General features: G+C 36.5%; 1 protein-coding gene across 1 annotated transcript in view; it reads right to left on the reverse strand.

Moving 5' to 3' along the window:
• The window catches only part of LOC120779134 (calcium uniporter protein, mitochondrial), a 170151-nt gene extending 156111 nt beyond the window's left edge, over nucleotides 1-14040 (reverse strand). The window contains exon 1 of the mRNA XM_040111337.1: nucleotides 13307-14040. Within this exon, the coding sequence (XP_039967271.1) occupies nucleotides 13307-13417 (111 nt within the window). The 5' untranslated portion in view covers nucleotides 13418-14040. The remainder of the gene's footprint in view (nucleotides 1-13306) is intronic.
• Between the last annotated feature and the right edge of the window lie 4825 nt (nucleotides 14041-18865).

Consider the following 18865-nt stretch of genomic DNA (forward strand, 5'->3'; position numbering starts at 1 on the left):
GGACTGCAAGACTTATAAAAGATTTAAACTTATAGACAAGTCGCAAATTTAGAGAAGTCCACTGCTATCGGGACACGGATATATCAGAAAGTGCCTTCATAGAATGGGTAAAGACGAAGAGCCGTCATGCCTATATAAAGATGCGACAGAAGACAACGCAGAACGACGACATTTGAAGGAAGGCATTTGCCAACCCCTCACCCGCATCAAAAAAAAAATTCTCCGGCTTTGCGTTCGGGTAGATTCGCATTTTTTATCAGTGAAGATTATTTCAAGTAATAGAATGTTGTTGAAGGCAAATTAAATACCAATATTCTGGCTGCGCTTATACTTGGCAACTGTTTTTTCATATTCGAGAAAAAAACAAGTTTTCTGGTTGCTGCGGACTTCAGTTAAAAATGTGTATTCTATTAGCCTTAACCTTGACAAACGAAATCACGAACGTTTTACTCCATAAAATATAATTCTTAATAATCAGAAGAAAATATTCACATTTACCAGCAGAATATTTATTTTCAAATCCCAATACTCTTTAAACTGTGTTAATGTTATGTAATTTCCCACCAAAAAACGGTGATCTTATATACAATAGAACGAGAAAAATATAAAATGTTTAATAAAAAAAGATAAAAGGCAAGTTGAAGTAAATATTTGCCATAAGCTCGAAGAAGCTCCGAAGTCCCCATCATCAGATAATTTATTTACAAGCAGAATTAATGAAATGCTCGGTTGCCGAAATAAACAGGAAAGCATAAATCGAAATAAAAGCTACAAACATACAAACACGCTGCTGTACCTTTTCCATAATACCGTTACGGGGAAAAGAAAAACGGCATTAATAAAAGCAAATTTTCTTTCTGCAAACTGTCGGCGACAGATCGTAAGTGATTTCATTTCACACCGAAAAGCAATCAGTTGACACTTTCGGGACAATCGCTCAAAATGCAGCGCCAAATTGGAAAAGCGATTGCATGAGTAGGTGCGTGTGTATGTTGCAGGGTGGTTTATGCAAAGAAAGGCAAATGGATTCTGTCAAAATATAAATCGCTGCGCATAAGGTGGAGTGTCGCGAGAGAAATTTGTGTTTGCACACACTTTCTTCCCCACTCACTTTTCTTCAAAAGCATTTCATTACAAAAGCGTAACTAAAGTCGCCAGTATACTTAGAGAAATAAAGAAATAAGGTGGAACTCTGCACATGGAAGCGATTCCGCACCCAAAACGCTTACGCAAATAGTTGAGGGTCACAAAATTCCTCGCAAATGAATTCCGCGAAAGAATGTGCGCCGCAATGCTAATTATCCTCGTTCGTTTGCGGAACGGCAGCCACAAGCGCCAACGCAAAACGGACGAAAAGTACAATCGAAGCACCTGAAAAGGACGTGTACTCACACACACACAATGCCACATTTAAATATTATTTTTATTCGCACAAATGGAAATGCAATTACGTTTCATGATAATTAAATTGCTGTTTAGTTTGCTTGTGAAAATAAGAGAGCTGTTGGGGGGCACACTGATAAGCGTGGTATATTGGGTAAAAAGATAAATATGAGAAAAAGAGCAGCTGCACGAATGTGTCAAGCGAATGGCGTAGGAAATAGAAAGCCTACAAAACACAGCTGAAACAAATATTTAAGCAATTACACAGACACACATAAAAAGTGTGCTCTTCTCTTCTACAACGAATTTGTTTTTCGAAATCGTTCACAATTTTTATGGCAAATTTTTGGTTTTATAACAAAATGTGTATATAAGTATTTGAATATATGTTTATGTGTATGTATGTACCTACATACATAGAACATAAGCAACCGTTGTTTTCGAAAATGGTAAAAAGTAATAAAAGAAATCATAGCAGAATGAAATTCCTTTGGAAAATAATGATAAAATAACAATAATTCAATGAAAATTTATTTATGCGCGATCTGAGTTCGGAAATGGGTTGGAGGGTAGTGGTTGCATTTTTAATGTCACAGGTAATAAAAATATCTACAACTTTTATGTCAATACCTTTTTTACATAACCTCACAACTTATGTGAAAATTCAAATAAATAAGTTTTTGGTTTTTTATTTCAATCTTCTACAAAAAAAATTGTTTCTCTTTGAAGTTATCCTTTTATGACCCAACCAACCACAATTGGCAATATCATTGGTTCTAAATATATTTTTTTCCTCCTTCATTTGACATAAATTCGAAAAAGTCTCATGTGTCCAGCGATGAGGCCCTTTTCTGGCACAATGGGTACTATGTAAACAAGCAAAATTGGACATTTGGGACGAAGAGCAACCTGAAGAGATTCAGAAACTGCCATTTAATCCAAAATAAAAAAGGCGGATTGTTGTGGTTTGTGGGCTGGTGGAATTTAGTTTCAACAAGGCGGTGTCACTTTCCACATCCATCCATCATTCCATCGCATCAAACAATAGATTTATGGAGAGAACACTTCGGTGAGCGCTATGGTAGGGGGATGCTTCATGGGCTTCGGTATTAAAAGTGGACAAAGGGCGTGTCGCAGCCTACCTTTTGATAAAATCTTATGTCTCAAGAATTACTTCCCCAATTTCAGCTAAATTTGGTGCGCAACATTGTTTTGGCCTTCTTGTGTTATGCTGCCAAAATGTGAGAAATCGAAAAACAACTATGCCTACTTACCTTAAACAAAAATTTTAAATTCCATAGACACAGAATATAAATCAAGCATCAGTAAAGTTATGTCGATAAAATCTTGGACAAATAGTATATATCATTCCTTTTCATATCTCTAAAGCCCTAACATTTGGACCTCAGTGCACACAGCTGATTTTTTACTCTGCTCTATATACTTAAAATTTAACATTTTTTCCTCATAATAGTGTGCTGCTCACGTGAAAATTTGAATAATACTTCCATTTGGAGTTTACATTTGAGTTAAGTTTGTTAATATTAGTACACATTTCGAAAAAATATAGTAAGGAGTGACTTAGTCTACAGAAGTTAATAAGATACCAAAATTTGATTACAAACTATTCGGTTTCTTTAGATAATATATGGTGAATTCCTAAGCAACATCTTTTGATATACCAGTTTTGTCAATACCTAACTGTGAGTTTATAAAATGTTCATTTACACCCGAACTTAGCACTGCCTTACCTGTATTCTGTTGGCTTTGCCCAAGACCCAAAGGTATTTTTGACATGTCGTCACGAAGGCATCGCATGATCACGCAGCTTCGAATATGATTTCTACCTAAGATACATGGCTTGTAAACACAATTCCTTATTGTATTTATATTTTGAAGCTAGTTCAGAATTTCGCTATGCAGAGACAGTTTTGCATTTATGACATCTACTCGAGAAAGCAAAACACACCCTGTCATGCCAAACTGTCAGCTTGTTTGCAAAGAATAATGGAATAACACTTTCTTGTGATTTGTAAACATAAATTCATTCGCATTGCATTTTTCGAGTCAAAAAGTCTGTTGCTATAATATATTCCTGAGTTGCTTGCCAAATTTTTTACGACATCTTGATGATTTTCAGGGTCATGAGGTGCAAGTTTCTTACGCATTTGCGACGAAGGTTTTTTTCAGTCAACAAACTATTAATTCACTGTTGCAATAAATATTGACAAGCAAATAGTTTTCGATAATTAGTGAAGATTTTACAAATCAAATGAAAGGCGTGGGGTATTTTCGCTCAATCGGAAACAATTACGCTGAATATTAATTTTTAAATGTCTGGCTAGTTCTTATACAAAGCGAAGCGTTTACATGAATGTGTCAAAAATTTCGTCAGTGATATTAATCCACTGCAAAAATATATTAATTAGCATTTCAGAAAGGCACATTTTTGGAAAAAAATGTTTTTCTATCGAATTTTATAATAAATTTTGTAAAATGGCCTATGTCGCAATATTTGGAAAACAATTCTTCATTAACGAGTTTTCTATTTTCGTTGCTATATTACTTCTTGCACTATTACATTCCTTTTAGTTTTGTAGTTAAAATCGAGATAAAAAAATAACTTTTTGGTTTTCAATCTTTTGACATAGGTAATTCTTAGTTAGTTATAGTTTTTCTATTGTGCTCTATCGAAAATGGAAGATCAAAAACTGCATTTTCGGCATATTTTACTGTTTTACTAGTTAAAGGGTAAAAATCTGGTTCAAGAAAGGGGAAGATTATATAATGTGTATGAAGAAGATGTGTTGACCGAACGTCAATGCCAAAATTGGTATACAAAGTTTCATTCCTGTAATGTCGATCTGGATGATACACCACTCTTGGAAGCACTCTTGAAACCGATGTTATAAAATAAAGCCTTTGGTCGAAGCAAATAGTCGAATAACAACTCGAGAGTTTGCAGAAAAATTAATTTTATCTCTCGCGATCATTTTCACATGAAACGCCTAGAATTAACTTAGAACTTTGACATATGGGTTCCTCATGTTCTTGTAGAATGAAAGTTGCTTGGCCGCAGTAACGACTGTCGTTTGCTTATCCAAAGTCAATGAATTGATCCTTTTTTATGCATGTTGTTACTGGTGACGAAAAATGTCTTGATTACAACAATGTAAAGCACATGAGATTATGATCTAAAAAGGATGATCCAGCTCAAGCCACTTCGAAGGGCGATAGTCACAAGAAAAGGTGGTTATGTTGTCTATTTGGTGGGATTTCAAAGGGCAAGTTTATTTTCAGCTTTTATCCCATCATACAACGAATAATTCTGAAGTGTGTTGTGATCAGCTGAGCAGAGTGGGTCAGAATTGATCAATATAAAAGGTGCAGCCTTCCATCATAATAAAACGAGACCTCATACAAACTTGTTGACTCGCCAAAAGCATCTGCAGCTTGAAAGAGATTATGTAGTGAACTATCAAATAATAGAAGGAAATAATTAGAGAAGGCACAAATATTTGAGCGTAATTTCGTGTTAAATTTTTAGTTCTCATTCAAATATCACTTAGAACATTATCTACAGCATTATTGTCTAAAAATGATTTAAATAGTCGTACCAGGTCTTTCGGAGATCTCTAGAACATGATCTTTCCGAATACTTCTTGAAGGTAGAATCACTCATCCAGATAAATTGGCAGTCAAACTATCAAAAAACACGTCAAAAGAGTGTGTAAAATTAAATAAAAAAAATGAATTCCTTTCCATAAATCTCATAAATCTTATAATAATAATAATAATAATATCAATAATAAAAGCCAGTGCAACATAAATGCCACTAAAAATTTGCTTTCATTATTGTAATTGCCATGTTTACATCTGATGAACTTTCATAAATTGCAAATCCTCTAGGGAGTTAAATGATTTATTCAATCAAGTACAACATTTATCCGCTCGAACGCACACCATACATATAGTACATATGTACATATTTATACATACATATATGATTCCATGTGTGCATATCATTAAGTTAAACTAAAATCAATATGTCAATGGCACTGAAGGGTCAACCCAACCAAAAATAAGTGCAATTCAGAGAAAGCCTCGCTTACCAAAGTGATTTTTTCTGCGTGAGGGTTCTTTTGGTAAACCGTAAAAACATTAAGTACACACTGACGCACCTATTCATGTGCCCACTCGCTTCATTTATTCATTCATTTGCACGTGTACTCATTTTTCAGTCTTTTCAGTCATTCCAGTCATGGAATTTATTTGAGTAAATTGAGCAGAAAATCTGCTAAAAGTAATAAAAGGGGAGGAAATTTGTAGGCAGCATCCTTCAGATTTTGCTTCATTAAACTTTTTGATGCACGAAAGGTAGTTCGAAAGGGAATACTACATTAGAGATGTTATATTAATGCGTGTATCATTGTGGATATATAGTAAATAGCTGTTTCTATAGAAATTACACAATTTACTAGCTTTTCACAAGTTAAACTAAATTTAGTATATTAAAACCCTCTTTCTTTACTAGCATAATATTAAAAAAATTAAAGTTACAGGGTTTGTCCGGAAAGTAATAGAACTAAGTCGATTTTAAAAAAATTATTTACCCATTTGTTACAATTTCTTAAAACCTGTCAAAATAGGCTCCTTCTGTGCCGATGCAGCGCTGCCAGCGCGGTTTCCAAGCATTGAAGGCGTCACGGAAGGCATTCTCCAGAATAACCTTAGAGCCGAGATGCATGCTGCTTGGATCCTCTTTCATCGGCCTTTTAAAGGAAACAAAAAAGTTCGAGGGGGCCACATCTGGACTGTGGAAGCGTTGGGATGCTGGCCTTGGTTAGGTAGCTGTTCACAAGAACGTAAGGCTTATCGGACCCGATTGACCCTTCTTTTGAGTCCCTTAAGGACTTCCACGTAAAACTTGACTATGACGTTTATCCAGGAGAAACAAATTCTTGGTGGACGATGCCTTTGATGTCAAAATAATCGGCTAAGCCGTTTTCGAGTAATGTTGGTCATTGACTTTGAAAAAAAAACACATTTAAAGTTTGGTATGCGCTTCCAAGCACTCTGAAATTCCCTTTCAAATTTGCGTGTAACTTCGAAAATATCCACCGGAACGATATAAAATTTTCCGTATGTATTCCTAGATATTTGTGCATTATGATAATAAACTAAAACAACATCGATTTTTTGAAAATTCTAACTGTATATAACCCTTTAAACTCATTTCGTCTAATGTTGCACATTTGAAAGATGAAGATAAAAGAGGAATGGCGAATATGATATGTCGATAACTGATTCACAAAGTGGAATTCTTAGCTTATAATATTTTTATAACATAAAGACAAAATCGAAGGCTCTTAATCATCCTAGAAAAAAAAACCTGCGGTACGGAACAAAAAGTGGAAGGTTGCTATGTACTGTTTGGACCTGCACATTAACTAAGAGCTGGTGTTTACTGAGAAAGAAAAGACTATGTCAAAAATTGAGCTTGAGAAATGTTTCGATAATTGAAAGTTGGCATAAGTTGATAATATCGAATAGAGACTATTTTGAAGGCTATCACATTAATGCAGATAATTGACTAAACATTTTTCAAACAAAAAACAAAAAATAATTTAATATGGAATAGATCTTGTACAATTATAACGATGTTAAAATGAATTTAAGTAAAAATTTAAAAATAATTGTACCCGTTTTTCGACCTTATCACAGTACTGTCCATTGCGCTGAATCCAACTGTCAGATCACATTTCAGGACTCGCAGAAGGATAATAGGTCACGAAAAAAGATATCACTGAAGCCAATAATGCCAAAAAAGCATTTCACGCAGGTAGAAAAGATCTCAAAAAACTACTTAGCATTTTCTCAGTTATTATTTATAGAAATATGCAGTTGACCGATGACAAGTCCATGCAATGTTGCCAACGCAAAATCCATGATAAGTGTTGTAACAGGCCGCTATTGTCGGTAATTCATAAATCTTTTGTCATATGTACATATGTACAAATATATGTATACCTCACGATTAAATTAGTAACAAAATAAAAAAATTGCAAAAAAAGAAATTACTTTTATGTACAACGAAAATAAAATATTTACTTGATATTATTTTTTTACAATTCTACTTACATATGTATATGACATCCATACATATTAAACATATTAAATAAGCAAAATAAACATGCAAGCATTTAAAGCAAACATTTTTTGTTTTTTCGTTTCGAATGATTCATGAAAGTAACAATGAATTGCCAATGTCGGTGACACATATTAGCAAACAAGGCGACATTTCTAGTGCGTCATCAACACATTCGATTGATCATATAAATCCGTTACCGTCTTCTACTTCTTGGTCTAAATAAGAAACCCCCCTTTTAAGAGAGATTTCTGGCAACTTATCAAAATCTTTTAACACAGTTAATCATACAACGCAATCATATTCTAGATACATCGAATAATCTGTGCTGAATCCAAGGGTGAAGAGGTGGACTATGAATTATCTGAGCGGTCGGCAATCATCAGACAAAGTTCTAAGTTAAGACAAATGAAACAAAGCGTTCCGCATCCAATCCCTGCAGGGTAATGCCCTCTCTCTAAACTTCTATGATATATCTCCCTCAACCACCAGATGAAATGTACATCATCTTATACGCAGATAATCGTGCGGTATTGACATCGATCAATGGAACAGATGACATGTGTTCAAAAATAAAGGATTATCTCACCGATCTTTCTCGCTTCTTCACTGCAAGGAGCCTAAAACTCGCTATCAATAAATTGACTGCGCCCATATTCATGAGTGGGCGAAAGATCACACACTTGAAAGACTATTAACCATCCTAAGAACGAAGCTGCAACAAAAACCCTTAAATCGCTGGCTGGTACTTCCGAAAAGAATAAGAAACGTTAGTGACAATTACATAGCAATTGGACTCGGCACCAGTATGGTCGCTTATACGAGGTGTGTTCAAAAAGTATCGTGAATTTTGTGTTTTTTCAAAAATTATTTATTTATTCATGTATATCTATTTTGTCCCCTTCAAAGTAATCCCCACTTGTGCCAACGGTTTTTCCAATCTTCGAAGCACTTGAAGAAATCATTTTTTTTTTATCTTCTTCAGCTCCTCCTTCGATGCCGTCTTTATTTCGTCAAGAGAAACGTAACGTCGTCCTGTCATGGGCCTCTTCAGTTTAGGGAACAAGAAAAAGTCACAGGGGGCCAGATCTGGGGAATACGGTGGCTGCGGCATCATTAGTGTGGGGCGTTATTGTGGTGCAAAGCCAATTTTTGTTCTTCCAAAAATCCGGGCGTTTCTGGCGGATTGCTTCGCGCAAATTGCGCATAACTTGCAGGTAATATTCCTTATTGACCGTTCTTCTCTGTGGCAAAAAAAATGTCAGCAGAACTTTCGCGATACTTTTTGAACACACCTCGTATAGTGGGGCGTAGACGACGTTTCAGAACACAGTATTCTATACAACAAGAGGATGGCTCTTGATGACTACCATTGAACAATTTAAGGAACACAATGCCCTTTTCTTCAATCAATTTCTGTTGGGTGCTTTCGTAGCGGTGCAGCCTCCCAGAAGCACCAAAAGATCATTCCTTGATTACGTCGACGGCATAGCACAATTTATCGACCAGACTACGGAGTCACTAACTTCAGGCATGCAGTGAACTATTTATACTTTCACTAACTCCTCCCAGTGTATGACGCCCTTGGAATCAAACCACTATCAATTTGAAACGAACAGCTCGATTTCTCTCGCGATTATAGAGTTACCCTTGCGCGACTTCATTCTGGATACCATAAATTAATCAGTTCAATAAAACTATAGAATACCACTCTGCCTAATTGTGCTCAAAATAAACATGATTTAGATAAGTGATTTATGACATTTATATTGTTTGTTTCTGCGCAGGTATGGCTTGCGGATCTAACTGCTGACTAAAGCCTCTCTTTACAACATGTGGGCTAAATAAATATGGATATTTAGTATTTACACTAGTTCCACTCGTTTAACTCGATCACGCTTTCAAACACGCTGAGCATTGTATAACTCTTACTCTTAAGCTAAGTTCATCTCACTCTGCTTTGCTCTTTTTTCAATTCGAGTTCGGCTCTTTTAGCGCGCAAATGAATGAAACTGTGTGCGGTTGAGAAGATAAAGACATGCCTAGATACATACATACAATACATTTCTATGCTGTGAAAATTTCTGATTAAATATCAAACAAAGCATTAATTCGTAATTAAATTTCTCAAAAGGTCATATGCTATTTTTAGCTTGACGCGCGTTTCGCGGCTTCGTGCATTTAGAATCGTGCTTTGAGGTGTATTTATTCAACTTTAATTAATCAGTTCTACTGGAAGTGTAAGGAATGGCTTAAAATATTTAGTTGCGCTCATTTGCCGGTATTTTGATTACAGCTGAGTAGATAGACAATGGAAATAAAGGCGCGAGCTCACGGCCTTTTAAAAGTTTTTAAAAGTCAAGGCGTTTGACGATAATTTGAAAGGATTGCATAGCTTTCCAGGAAGATATGTAAATAGCTAGAAGCGTAATCCGAAAAGTCAAGTCATGAACCGAATACCTCTTGCTGTAGGTGCTAGAGCTACATTCTCCTTTTATCGGAAATAAGCAATCATCATTCCATCAAAACGAAACATTAAAAATTCTTAAACAAGCAGTGTTCAGACCCATAAAAATCCCTGAAGCTTGAAGTGGAAAAATCTCAGTTGTTTTAACTTTAATATGTGGAGAATAATTTTATAATTAGGGGTTTTTAGACTTTCTTTTTTCAAGAAATTTAATGTTATGGCTCAGAATTAGAATTGTTATAAGAACTCGGTGTTTTTAAAAATATAAGGGTTTGTCATTATGTTTAAAAATTAATTGATTGGAAAAATAATAGCCAAGAGGACAATTTTTTTTACCACTTTACAACTGGGGCCGTATGTCAGTCTATAGCCGAATATTCTCCTTAAATGCATCAGTCCTCTCGGGCTTAACTGCGAAGACAAGCGACTTCACATAACGGCATAATAATTTAGCGGTGTTAAATCGCACGATCTTGTAGGCCACGCTGCAATTCCACTACGCAAGATAATGTTGTCAGGAAAAGTTTCCTTAAATAAGTTGTTGGAATCAAAGGCCACCTAAATCAACACCGTACAATTCAGACACGAAAAAGTCTTTAATCACGGTTTGTTTTGTTAAGCGTTGGTATAAAGAATGAAGATATCCGTAGTAAACTTTTTACAACTTAGGTAGATGGTATGGAACCCTAGTTACCAAATCCATTCTGACAAATTAGAGTCGGTTCAAAAACAGTTTTTACTTTTCGCCTTAGACAGTTTCCGAAGGGATTGTGGGTTAAGTCTTCCGCCATACACTAGTTGTTTAAAACTTCTACCTACACTTAATAATCGTAGAGAAGTGCTTGGTATTATATTTTTAGTAAAAATCCTGCATGAAGCAGTTAGCAGTTCTTTTCTCCTGTCTGAAGTAAAATTTAATATCTCAGTTCGCTTTTCGAGGTAGCTTATACTCTTACTGTTAAAATCTTGTAGATCAAATTTTGAACTAAAAGTAACAATTGGTTATAACGTATTTTAAACCTAAGCTGTTGAAAGTTCTGTTTCTGTAGCTGAGCAGTTTCAGATCTCAATGCTGAAAAAAACTCTCTTCCCTTTCATGACTCGGAGCAGAGTATCATCACTTCAAATACGACAATTTTGTTTATTAACGTTCCCATATAACCAATAAAGACCTTCCCCTATGAACAAAATATTCTTGTGAGTATCGGGATCACCGTCCTCACTTTTAAGCCCATTCAACGAAGGATCGACGCACTTGATAGTCGCTCGACATCAATTCTTACATACATGCGTTGTTTTGTAAGCCCGCAAACTAAGATCCTTCCGTAAAATCTTCTATAAAGTGGATGGGCACAACTCCAATTGTTGAGCACGATTGCGGATCGGCTCGTTTAGGCTCTTCCACAAAAAAATACTTTGCGTTGATTACCTTGGATGTGAAGAATGTATTCAAATCTGCTAAATGGACAAAAATATTCGAATATGGACCCACAGACTTACAGCTGACATCCATACGTGGGTAACTAGGATCTGAATTTCCACCTGACCCAAATATAAAGCGGCCATGGGTGCTTCAGAATTTATCTATACAAATTTCAAAATGACGTCAGTCCGTATTATTCGATGTCTACGGAGTCCATAGAAGACTGGGAACACGTATTTTTCTATTGTCATCGGTTTTTAAATATAAGGCAAAAGTTAGAAACTGCACTAGGTGGTAGATTAATGATGGAAAATTTTACTGGCCTTATGTGTCAGTCCTCTGATAAGTGAAAAGCTGTTCGCGAAGCGGTAACTTTAATTATGACTAAATTAAAACAGCTGCAGCAATAGGCATCAGTCCGTCCGTGCCATAGAGAAGACGTATGTAAAATGTCTTGTCCCTCCTACGAAGTAGTACCTTATCTGGTAGTTCCGGGGGAGAGTCTTGAGTTGAGTAGGTTAGGTTTAGCGGATTAAAGTTCCTCCCTCCAGCTTTCGATGTTTTCCCCGACTATAAAAAAGGCTCTTCTATACTCTGCTCTACAATAATAAAATCGTATTCGATCAGCACTGTGCGGCATTATCATATGTATGTATGTATGTACATAAATAAACCTGTACCAGAGTACATAGCAACATATTCGAACATATGAATTCAGGTAAAAAATGAAGTTCCTTGTGGGTGTACACCGGTGCGAGGGCACTCTAAGGTAAATAAATGCTTTCAGATGTCAACGGCACCGTTGATCGATTAATAAACAACAATAAAGTCTAGTATTACTATCAGCAAATATAGTGCCCGGTGATTTAGTATGTCACATAGCGTCAAGGGACGCATATACCACAACAACAACTGTCGACGAGCTAATTTGGCATAGAAGAGGAAGAATTGTGCTGAAAAAAAGTTTATAAATTTTATCGAGGCAATACGAAGACACCGCTAAAAAGTGGCATATTTATAATGCCTTTGACACCAAAACAAACGAAGTGAAGAGCATTAAAGACAAGCATGCGTTGTAAAAAAGTTTACTAAAATAATATATACACAGTTATGTATATGTTTATGTATGTATATATTTACAATTGTTTGTCTGTTCTCCACTTTTATACATTACTCTACTTTGCTCCAAAATATAGTACACTCTCTTCTTTCGACTTTGCCGCTCACTGCGCTCCGCTAACTAAATCTTCGAAGTACAAACGCTCCGCAGGCCTACATACATACATGCATACATGCATATGTACATAGAGAAATACAAACTGCCGGAGCACTGAAGCGCCTTTGTCATTGTTAACCTCCCCACACTGCTCAGCTGCTGACCAACGCTGAGGCACTGGCATCAAATTCGTTAGCTTTTTAGTTAACCGGCTCGGCGCGGTGTCTATTTTTGCACGCGCGCACACACAAGTATTTCCATAAATATTTGCATTAATTCTAACATAAATTCCGATATAGTCGCATGATTTCCATTAGCGACGATAATCATCTCCACACCAGCTACAGAAATACAACAAAGCGGTGGGATGGCCCTTTGATGTCTATACTTTTGAGAATTGCTTTCTGCTTTCTGTTCGCTGGTTTAAATGGGCATCAACGAGCGTTGAATGAATGTCGTTAACCTGTACGCCGACCGAGGAAGATGATGATGAAGTGGAATATGCCAAAAATATGAGGGTAGCAACTGGCAGACGCCAATGCGGCAGCGCTATGTGTGGGCGTTGGGTGGCGGAAACGAGAGCGGCAAAGGAAATCTTACACTTAAGCTCCCTTTAACACTGAACAATCACAGCATTTCGATTGCCAGACTGATTTTTTAACAACTTACCAACAAGTACGGCGCGGTTGGCGTCAGCCGCAGTCCACGGCTCAGCTGGCTGCTTAACTCCGTACGTCGCAGTAGCATACGGAAACTTGTTACGCATACGCCCGGCGCCATATTCACCCCGAATCCTGTAACTACACCAGCAATGACACGCCCGCTTATACGTACGCCCACTATTGTAACGCTTTGCCGCGCCGTCCACAGCACCTCTAAAGTAGGCAACAATAACAAAGCACAACCGATAACTTCACTTTGCCGAAAGCCGATGCAAACAAATTTCAATAAATTGCGAACTCAACTTTAAATTTTCCACAATTTTTTTTTGCACGCACTCTTGCTGCTAGTGAGGAAGAAATTTTGCTTATTTTTTTATAAAAATTTGGGATCAAGCACTTCTCTGGACAATTTTCTTGCTCCACTTTTATTCACATACTTTATTATTATACACTTTTATTATTTTTTTCTTCTTATAATATTCCACTTTGCACAAACACACACACACACACGAGCCCGCTAGCGTTCAGTTATACTCCACCGTAGGTTGGTATGTAAATGTGTTTGCCTCTAGGTAAGACAACAAATCCAAACACCGGGGAGCTCACTCACTAGTCGTTGTCATTAGCTATGGATCGGGTTCACTTGCTCGCTCGTTCGTTTGTTCTTTCGCTTTACAATTGTGCCGCGGCGGATGGCTATGCTCCACGCTGCGAAATAAAATGTCCCCAACACGCGAAGAACGTTGGCCGACAACTGAAAGTTCTCTTTCGCTTAGCATTTATCATGAACTGCTTTCACTATCTTCCAACTTAGTTGGCGGGTGGCGTTGCCACAGTTGAGCGGTTGCTAGTGGCAGCTGGTAAAATGATTAGATAGCGGGGCATTTTGTTGAGATACGGCGAAGAAGGCGATTAAATGGCATTTTACGTAAAATTTCGATGAATTATACCAGAAAACTTCGAAAAGTCTTCAAATTCAGTTCATAAATTTGAATTGGTGAAGTCAGAACTCGCATTACATAATATTTTCAATGTGAAATAAAATCTTGAAGATTAATCTCTAATTAGATATAACTCCAGTTATGAAGAAGTGAATTTCACTAAACACACCTAACTCCGGACTCGATAAAAGTAATAACCAAAATCTTTTTTACTTTGAGAGATAAAATAATTGTGCCTAAATAAGCATGCACGACATTGTAAGCTTCTTCACCAAGCCGGCAGCACGCGTTCGCGTTGTCAGTGTCAAACTCAAAAGCTCGACAATGTTGCATACGCAAAGCAAACATAAATGCAAAACTCGCACGAGAAAACTTTATGAAGGAGAGAGAGAGAGATTAGCTAAGAGGGAAGAGCAAGCTTGCTACTAAACTCTCTTAAACTCTGTACTCTTAGCATTGTTGACCTTCAAGTGGGTTGTGTACTCGTACCAAATGGGCATCATGCAGTGAAACTTTCGTTATATTCACTGATAGATATTGCACTACATTTTTAAAGAGATATTTTCACATAAATCTCGCTGATGCTTTTGAAAAATTATTGATAACGTATATATGTATATACTATAAACGTGTTAAAAATTTATTTTCCAATGGAAAAAACAAAAATTGCTTTGTTTTACTTAAATATGCCGCTAACCTTTTGCAAATCGAAAGCTTTAGTTCTACCCATCGAGCTTTTACACCAAAAATGCTTGTTTATTATGAAAAGCTGAAGCAACAGGATAGGCGCATGTACCATAGGCAGCATTTCCGTTTAGTACTTTAGTATAATAAAAGCTCTCCTGTATGTGGTGGTTGAAGACGATGAAAGAAATGGTGTGTAAATATTGAGAATACCTTGATATAAACATGAGTATATACCTTCCTAATAATGCAGCTATTTACCGTTAGAATATTTTTTTAATAACGCCTTTTGAATTAAAAAAAACAGCTATAGTTACAGGAAGCGATAATAACTAAAGGCGACCGAATTTATATTATTTCAGCTAATTTGTTTTAAGACCGTCAATTTTGATATTTTACACAATATTTAATAACCCAAATCCCGATAAAACGCTCTACAATTCACTAACTGTAAATAACGGGTTTTAAATTAGAGCGCTATAAGAATATAACAAAATCGGTTCGGGATATCTATGAAATTCTTTATTCATGTTAAAGTACATTCGAAGCCATTTTGTATGGAGCTCGATTTCTTTTGCATGGCCACCACTGGCACTCCAGACAGAAGTCCAGACGTTGAACCCAATTTTCGACGGTTTTGAAGCATAAATCGACCGATACTGCTGCAATTTCAAGTTCGATATTCGTACGAAGTTCATCAATCGTCGCTGTCTTGTTGGCATACACCATAGTCTTACGTAGTCCCACAGGGAATAGTCTAACGGCGTCAAATCGTGCGACCGAGGTGGCCAACTGACTGGACCATTTCGTGAGATAACACCGGTTGGTTTGTGGCACCGTCCTGTCGGAACCATATATTGTCCAAATCTATATTATTTAATTCGGGCCAAAAATATTCGGTTATCATTGAGCGGTAGCGTTTCCCATTCACAGTAACTTGTCGGTCTTGATCATTACGGAAGAAGTACGGCCCAATGACGCCGGCAGCCCATAAACATCACCAAACCGTATTTTTTCGGAATGCAATGGTGACTAATGGAGTATGTGTGGATTGCCCTCTAATCAATAACGCATACTTTGCTTATTGACGAAGCCATTCAGTCAGAAATGAGTCTCATCACTAAAGATGATTTTTCGATGAAAATCCGAATAAATTTCAAGTTTTTCTTCTTCTTCTTTTCTGGCGTGGACGCTGCGGTTATAGCTGAGTTAACAGCAGCGCGCCAGTCATTTCTTCTTTTCGCATTGTGGCGCCAATTAGTGATTACAATCTAAGCCAGGTCTCCTTCCATCTGGTCTTTCCAACGGATTGAAGGTCTTCCTTTTCATTTTCAAATTGTTGCTCATTGCTTTGTGCTCAAGAGGTGTCAGTTCTTGCGTCTATTTGATCTTGTAAGGATGTGCGGCACGATCTTTTACAAAATTGATAACGACATATGAGAGACTGATGTGGGTCTTTCTCAATTGATACGCTAGTGGCAGCAATATTATTGACACTACGAGCACTTCTTTGGCTTACTAGCGCAGGAACAAATTTTTCCACAAGCTGCTCAACTGCTGATCTGACAAGACGATTTTGACGATTATAAATTGGAAGTAGCGTTCTTTAAGTTGATGTCACTGACTCCGAATTTCGGTAGTAAATTTTAATAATTTCGTATTTTTGTTGGATCGTATATCTTTCCATGATGAAATGGCAAACCTTACTGAAGAGAAATGTAAAAAGAGCGGGAAAAATATGGCGTCGTTTGCTTTTCATATCGGTCAACGTTTGTAGTGTCACTATTGAAAAATTTAGATATGACTCAAATTTGACTGGCTGCCTAGACCTACAAGTCCTTTATAATGCCAGTTGGAGGTTTATTATTAATACGAGCTGAAGTTTACGTTCATGTGCAGTTTAGTATCAAATTCTGATGCTTTATTGAGTTCCTTGCGAAGCACCTAAGCCGAGTGCTCGATAAGGCCGGACATAAGCAAAATGGGTGTTCCAACGTCTCTCTCGTGCCTACTTCCGTGCACTTTTTGCATGTACTGTCGTTCATAATGCTATTGTAACCTGTAATTAGTCCGACAACGATTTTGAAATCTTTAGCTTGCGTGTTTTCCCTCCGCTCCCTTGCACATGATTTTGGTAATTCTGTCTGTTCTTTGGGCATTCGAACTCACACTGGTTCGTCTGTCAGCCCTTTTAGAAATTTCATTGTGTAGCGTTTTTAATAACTTTCTTATAAACTAAAATAGTACAGTAGTTAGCGGTTGGCTTGTTTGACAGTCTCATCAGCTATCTCGTATCCCGAAAGGACCCTGTGCCCTGCAACCCAGTATATGTGTCGCTTTTCGGTAGCCACTGTATCTACTGCCTTCTTGCTTCTAAGGACATGTGTGACACGAATTTGGTTCGTCTGTCAGCCCTTTTAGAAATTTCATTGTGTATCGCTTTTAATGACTTTCTTATTTACTAAAATAGTTCAGTAGTTAGCGGTTGGTTTTCTTACTGTCTCATTAGCTATCTCGTATCCCGAAAAGGCCCTGTGCCCTGCAACCCAGTATATGTGTCGCATTTCGGTAGCCACTGTATCTACTGCCTTCTTGCTTCTAAGGACATGTGTCATATAAATTATGCAAAAATTGGCGGAAAGAGTGGCATGACACGCTCCCATTTGGACCAGTGGATTGTAGGAATAAAAAATCGCATAACTCGTCATTTAAACGGTGAAAATGGTGCTTCCCATTTAATTCTAAGATTCTCTTGCTTGTCTAAACAAAAACTCAAGAAAATTGAATTGGACAAAATTTAACTTGGCATTAAAGATCTCTGAGATTTGAAAACTGTCTATTAAAAATTAGTGATTAATTCATACATATCCCTTTTATCTTAGACGGTCTGCATACTGTGATCGAAGGTGAATTTTTAATTTATACTTCGCGTGTTTTTCGAATCGGCAATTCAAAAGAAGTGCGTTATGTATATTTTATAGGGTCACCGATGTTTAGCCTTCGTGGAAATTTAACGTTTGCGAGGCAAACCGCTACTGTCTATGGAGTGCAAACAGTGAATTCCATTAAAGTTCTGCAGACGGTCGGCAAGTAAATATGTATTTGCGACGGAGTGCAAACGGTGAAATAATAAATAGGTTTCTCCTCTGCGATGAAAGCAACTCCGGATTCTCGTTGAAATTGATCTTCTGATTTAAGCATTATGAATTAACTATTTACCCACCTGCAATATTTAAAATCATGTAAAAGTCCATCCATTTTCCATGCAACATTTCAATTCAAATAAAAAATTACCTTTTTCCCTTCAGAATATTTGTTTATTCGTTTATTTACTCGTTTTTTGTTTTCTTATTGTCTCTTTATGAATATGTTCTTGTTATTTAATATACCTTATACAATTGCTGTTGTCTTGTTGTTATTTATATTAGTATTGTTTTCTCTTGTGTTTGTTTTTTTTCTTGTTTATTTTTGTAAAGCGACACACATTCACACATAACTTATCTAAAATGTAAAATCAATAAAGTTGTTGGAGCTGACACTGTAATTTATCGACTTGCTATAGTTGTTGTAATTTAATTACATTTATACATATTAATAGACAGATAATAGTTAAACATTCATTTCGGTGTTAAAGCAGCGGGGTTTCTATATACAAAGTATTGCTGAAGCTTATGCACTCACGGACTAATTTATATACGTACATACTTATGTATAAGACAAAATATTAATGTGTGGATATTTTGAAGGAAAGCTTTCTATTTAGGCTTAGTTGTTGTTAGTATGAATTGAAACTATATTAATTGCAGTATTATTTGGTTATAATGGCAGACATGCTATCACTAATTGAAAGAAACAAAAAATGTAAAAATCAAGACCAACTAGGTCAAAGTACATAATATTGGATACTAGAACCATAGTTCATATACTAACATAAACACATA

This window comes from Bactrocera tryoni, chromosome 5 (assembly GCF_016617805.1).
Source record: "Bactrocera tryoni isolate S06 chromosome 5, CSIRO_BtryS06_freeze2, whole genome shotgun sequence".
In the NCBI taxonomy this organism is placed as follows: Eukaryota; Metazoa; Arthropoda; class Insecta; order Diptera; family Tephritidae; genus Bactrocera; species Bactrocera tryoni.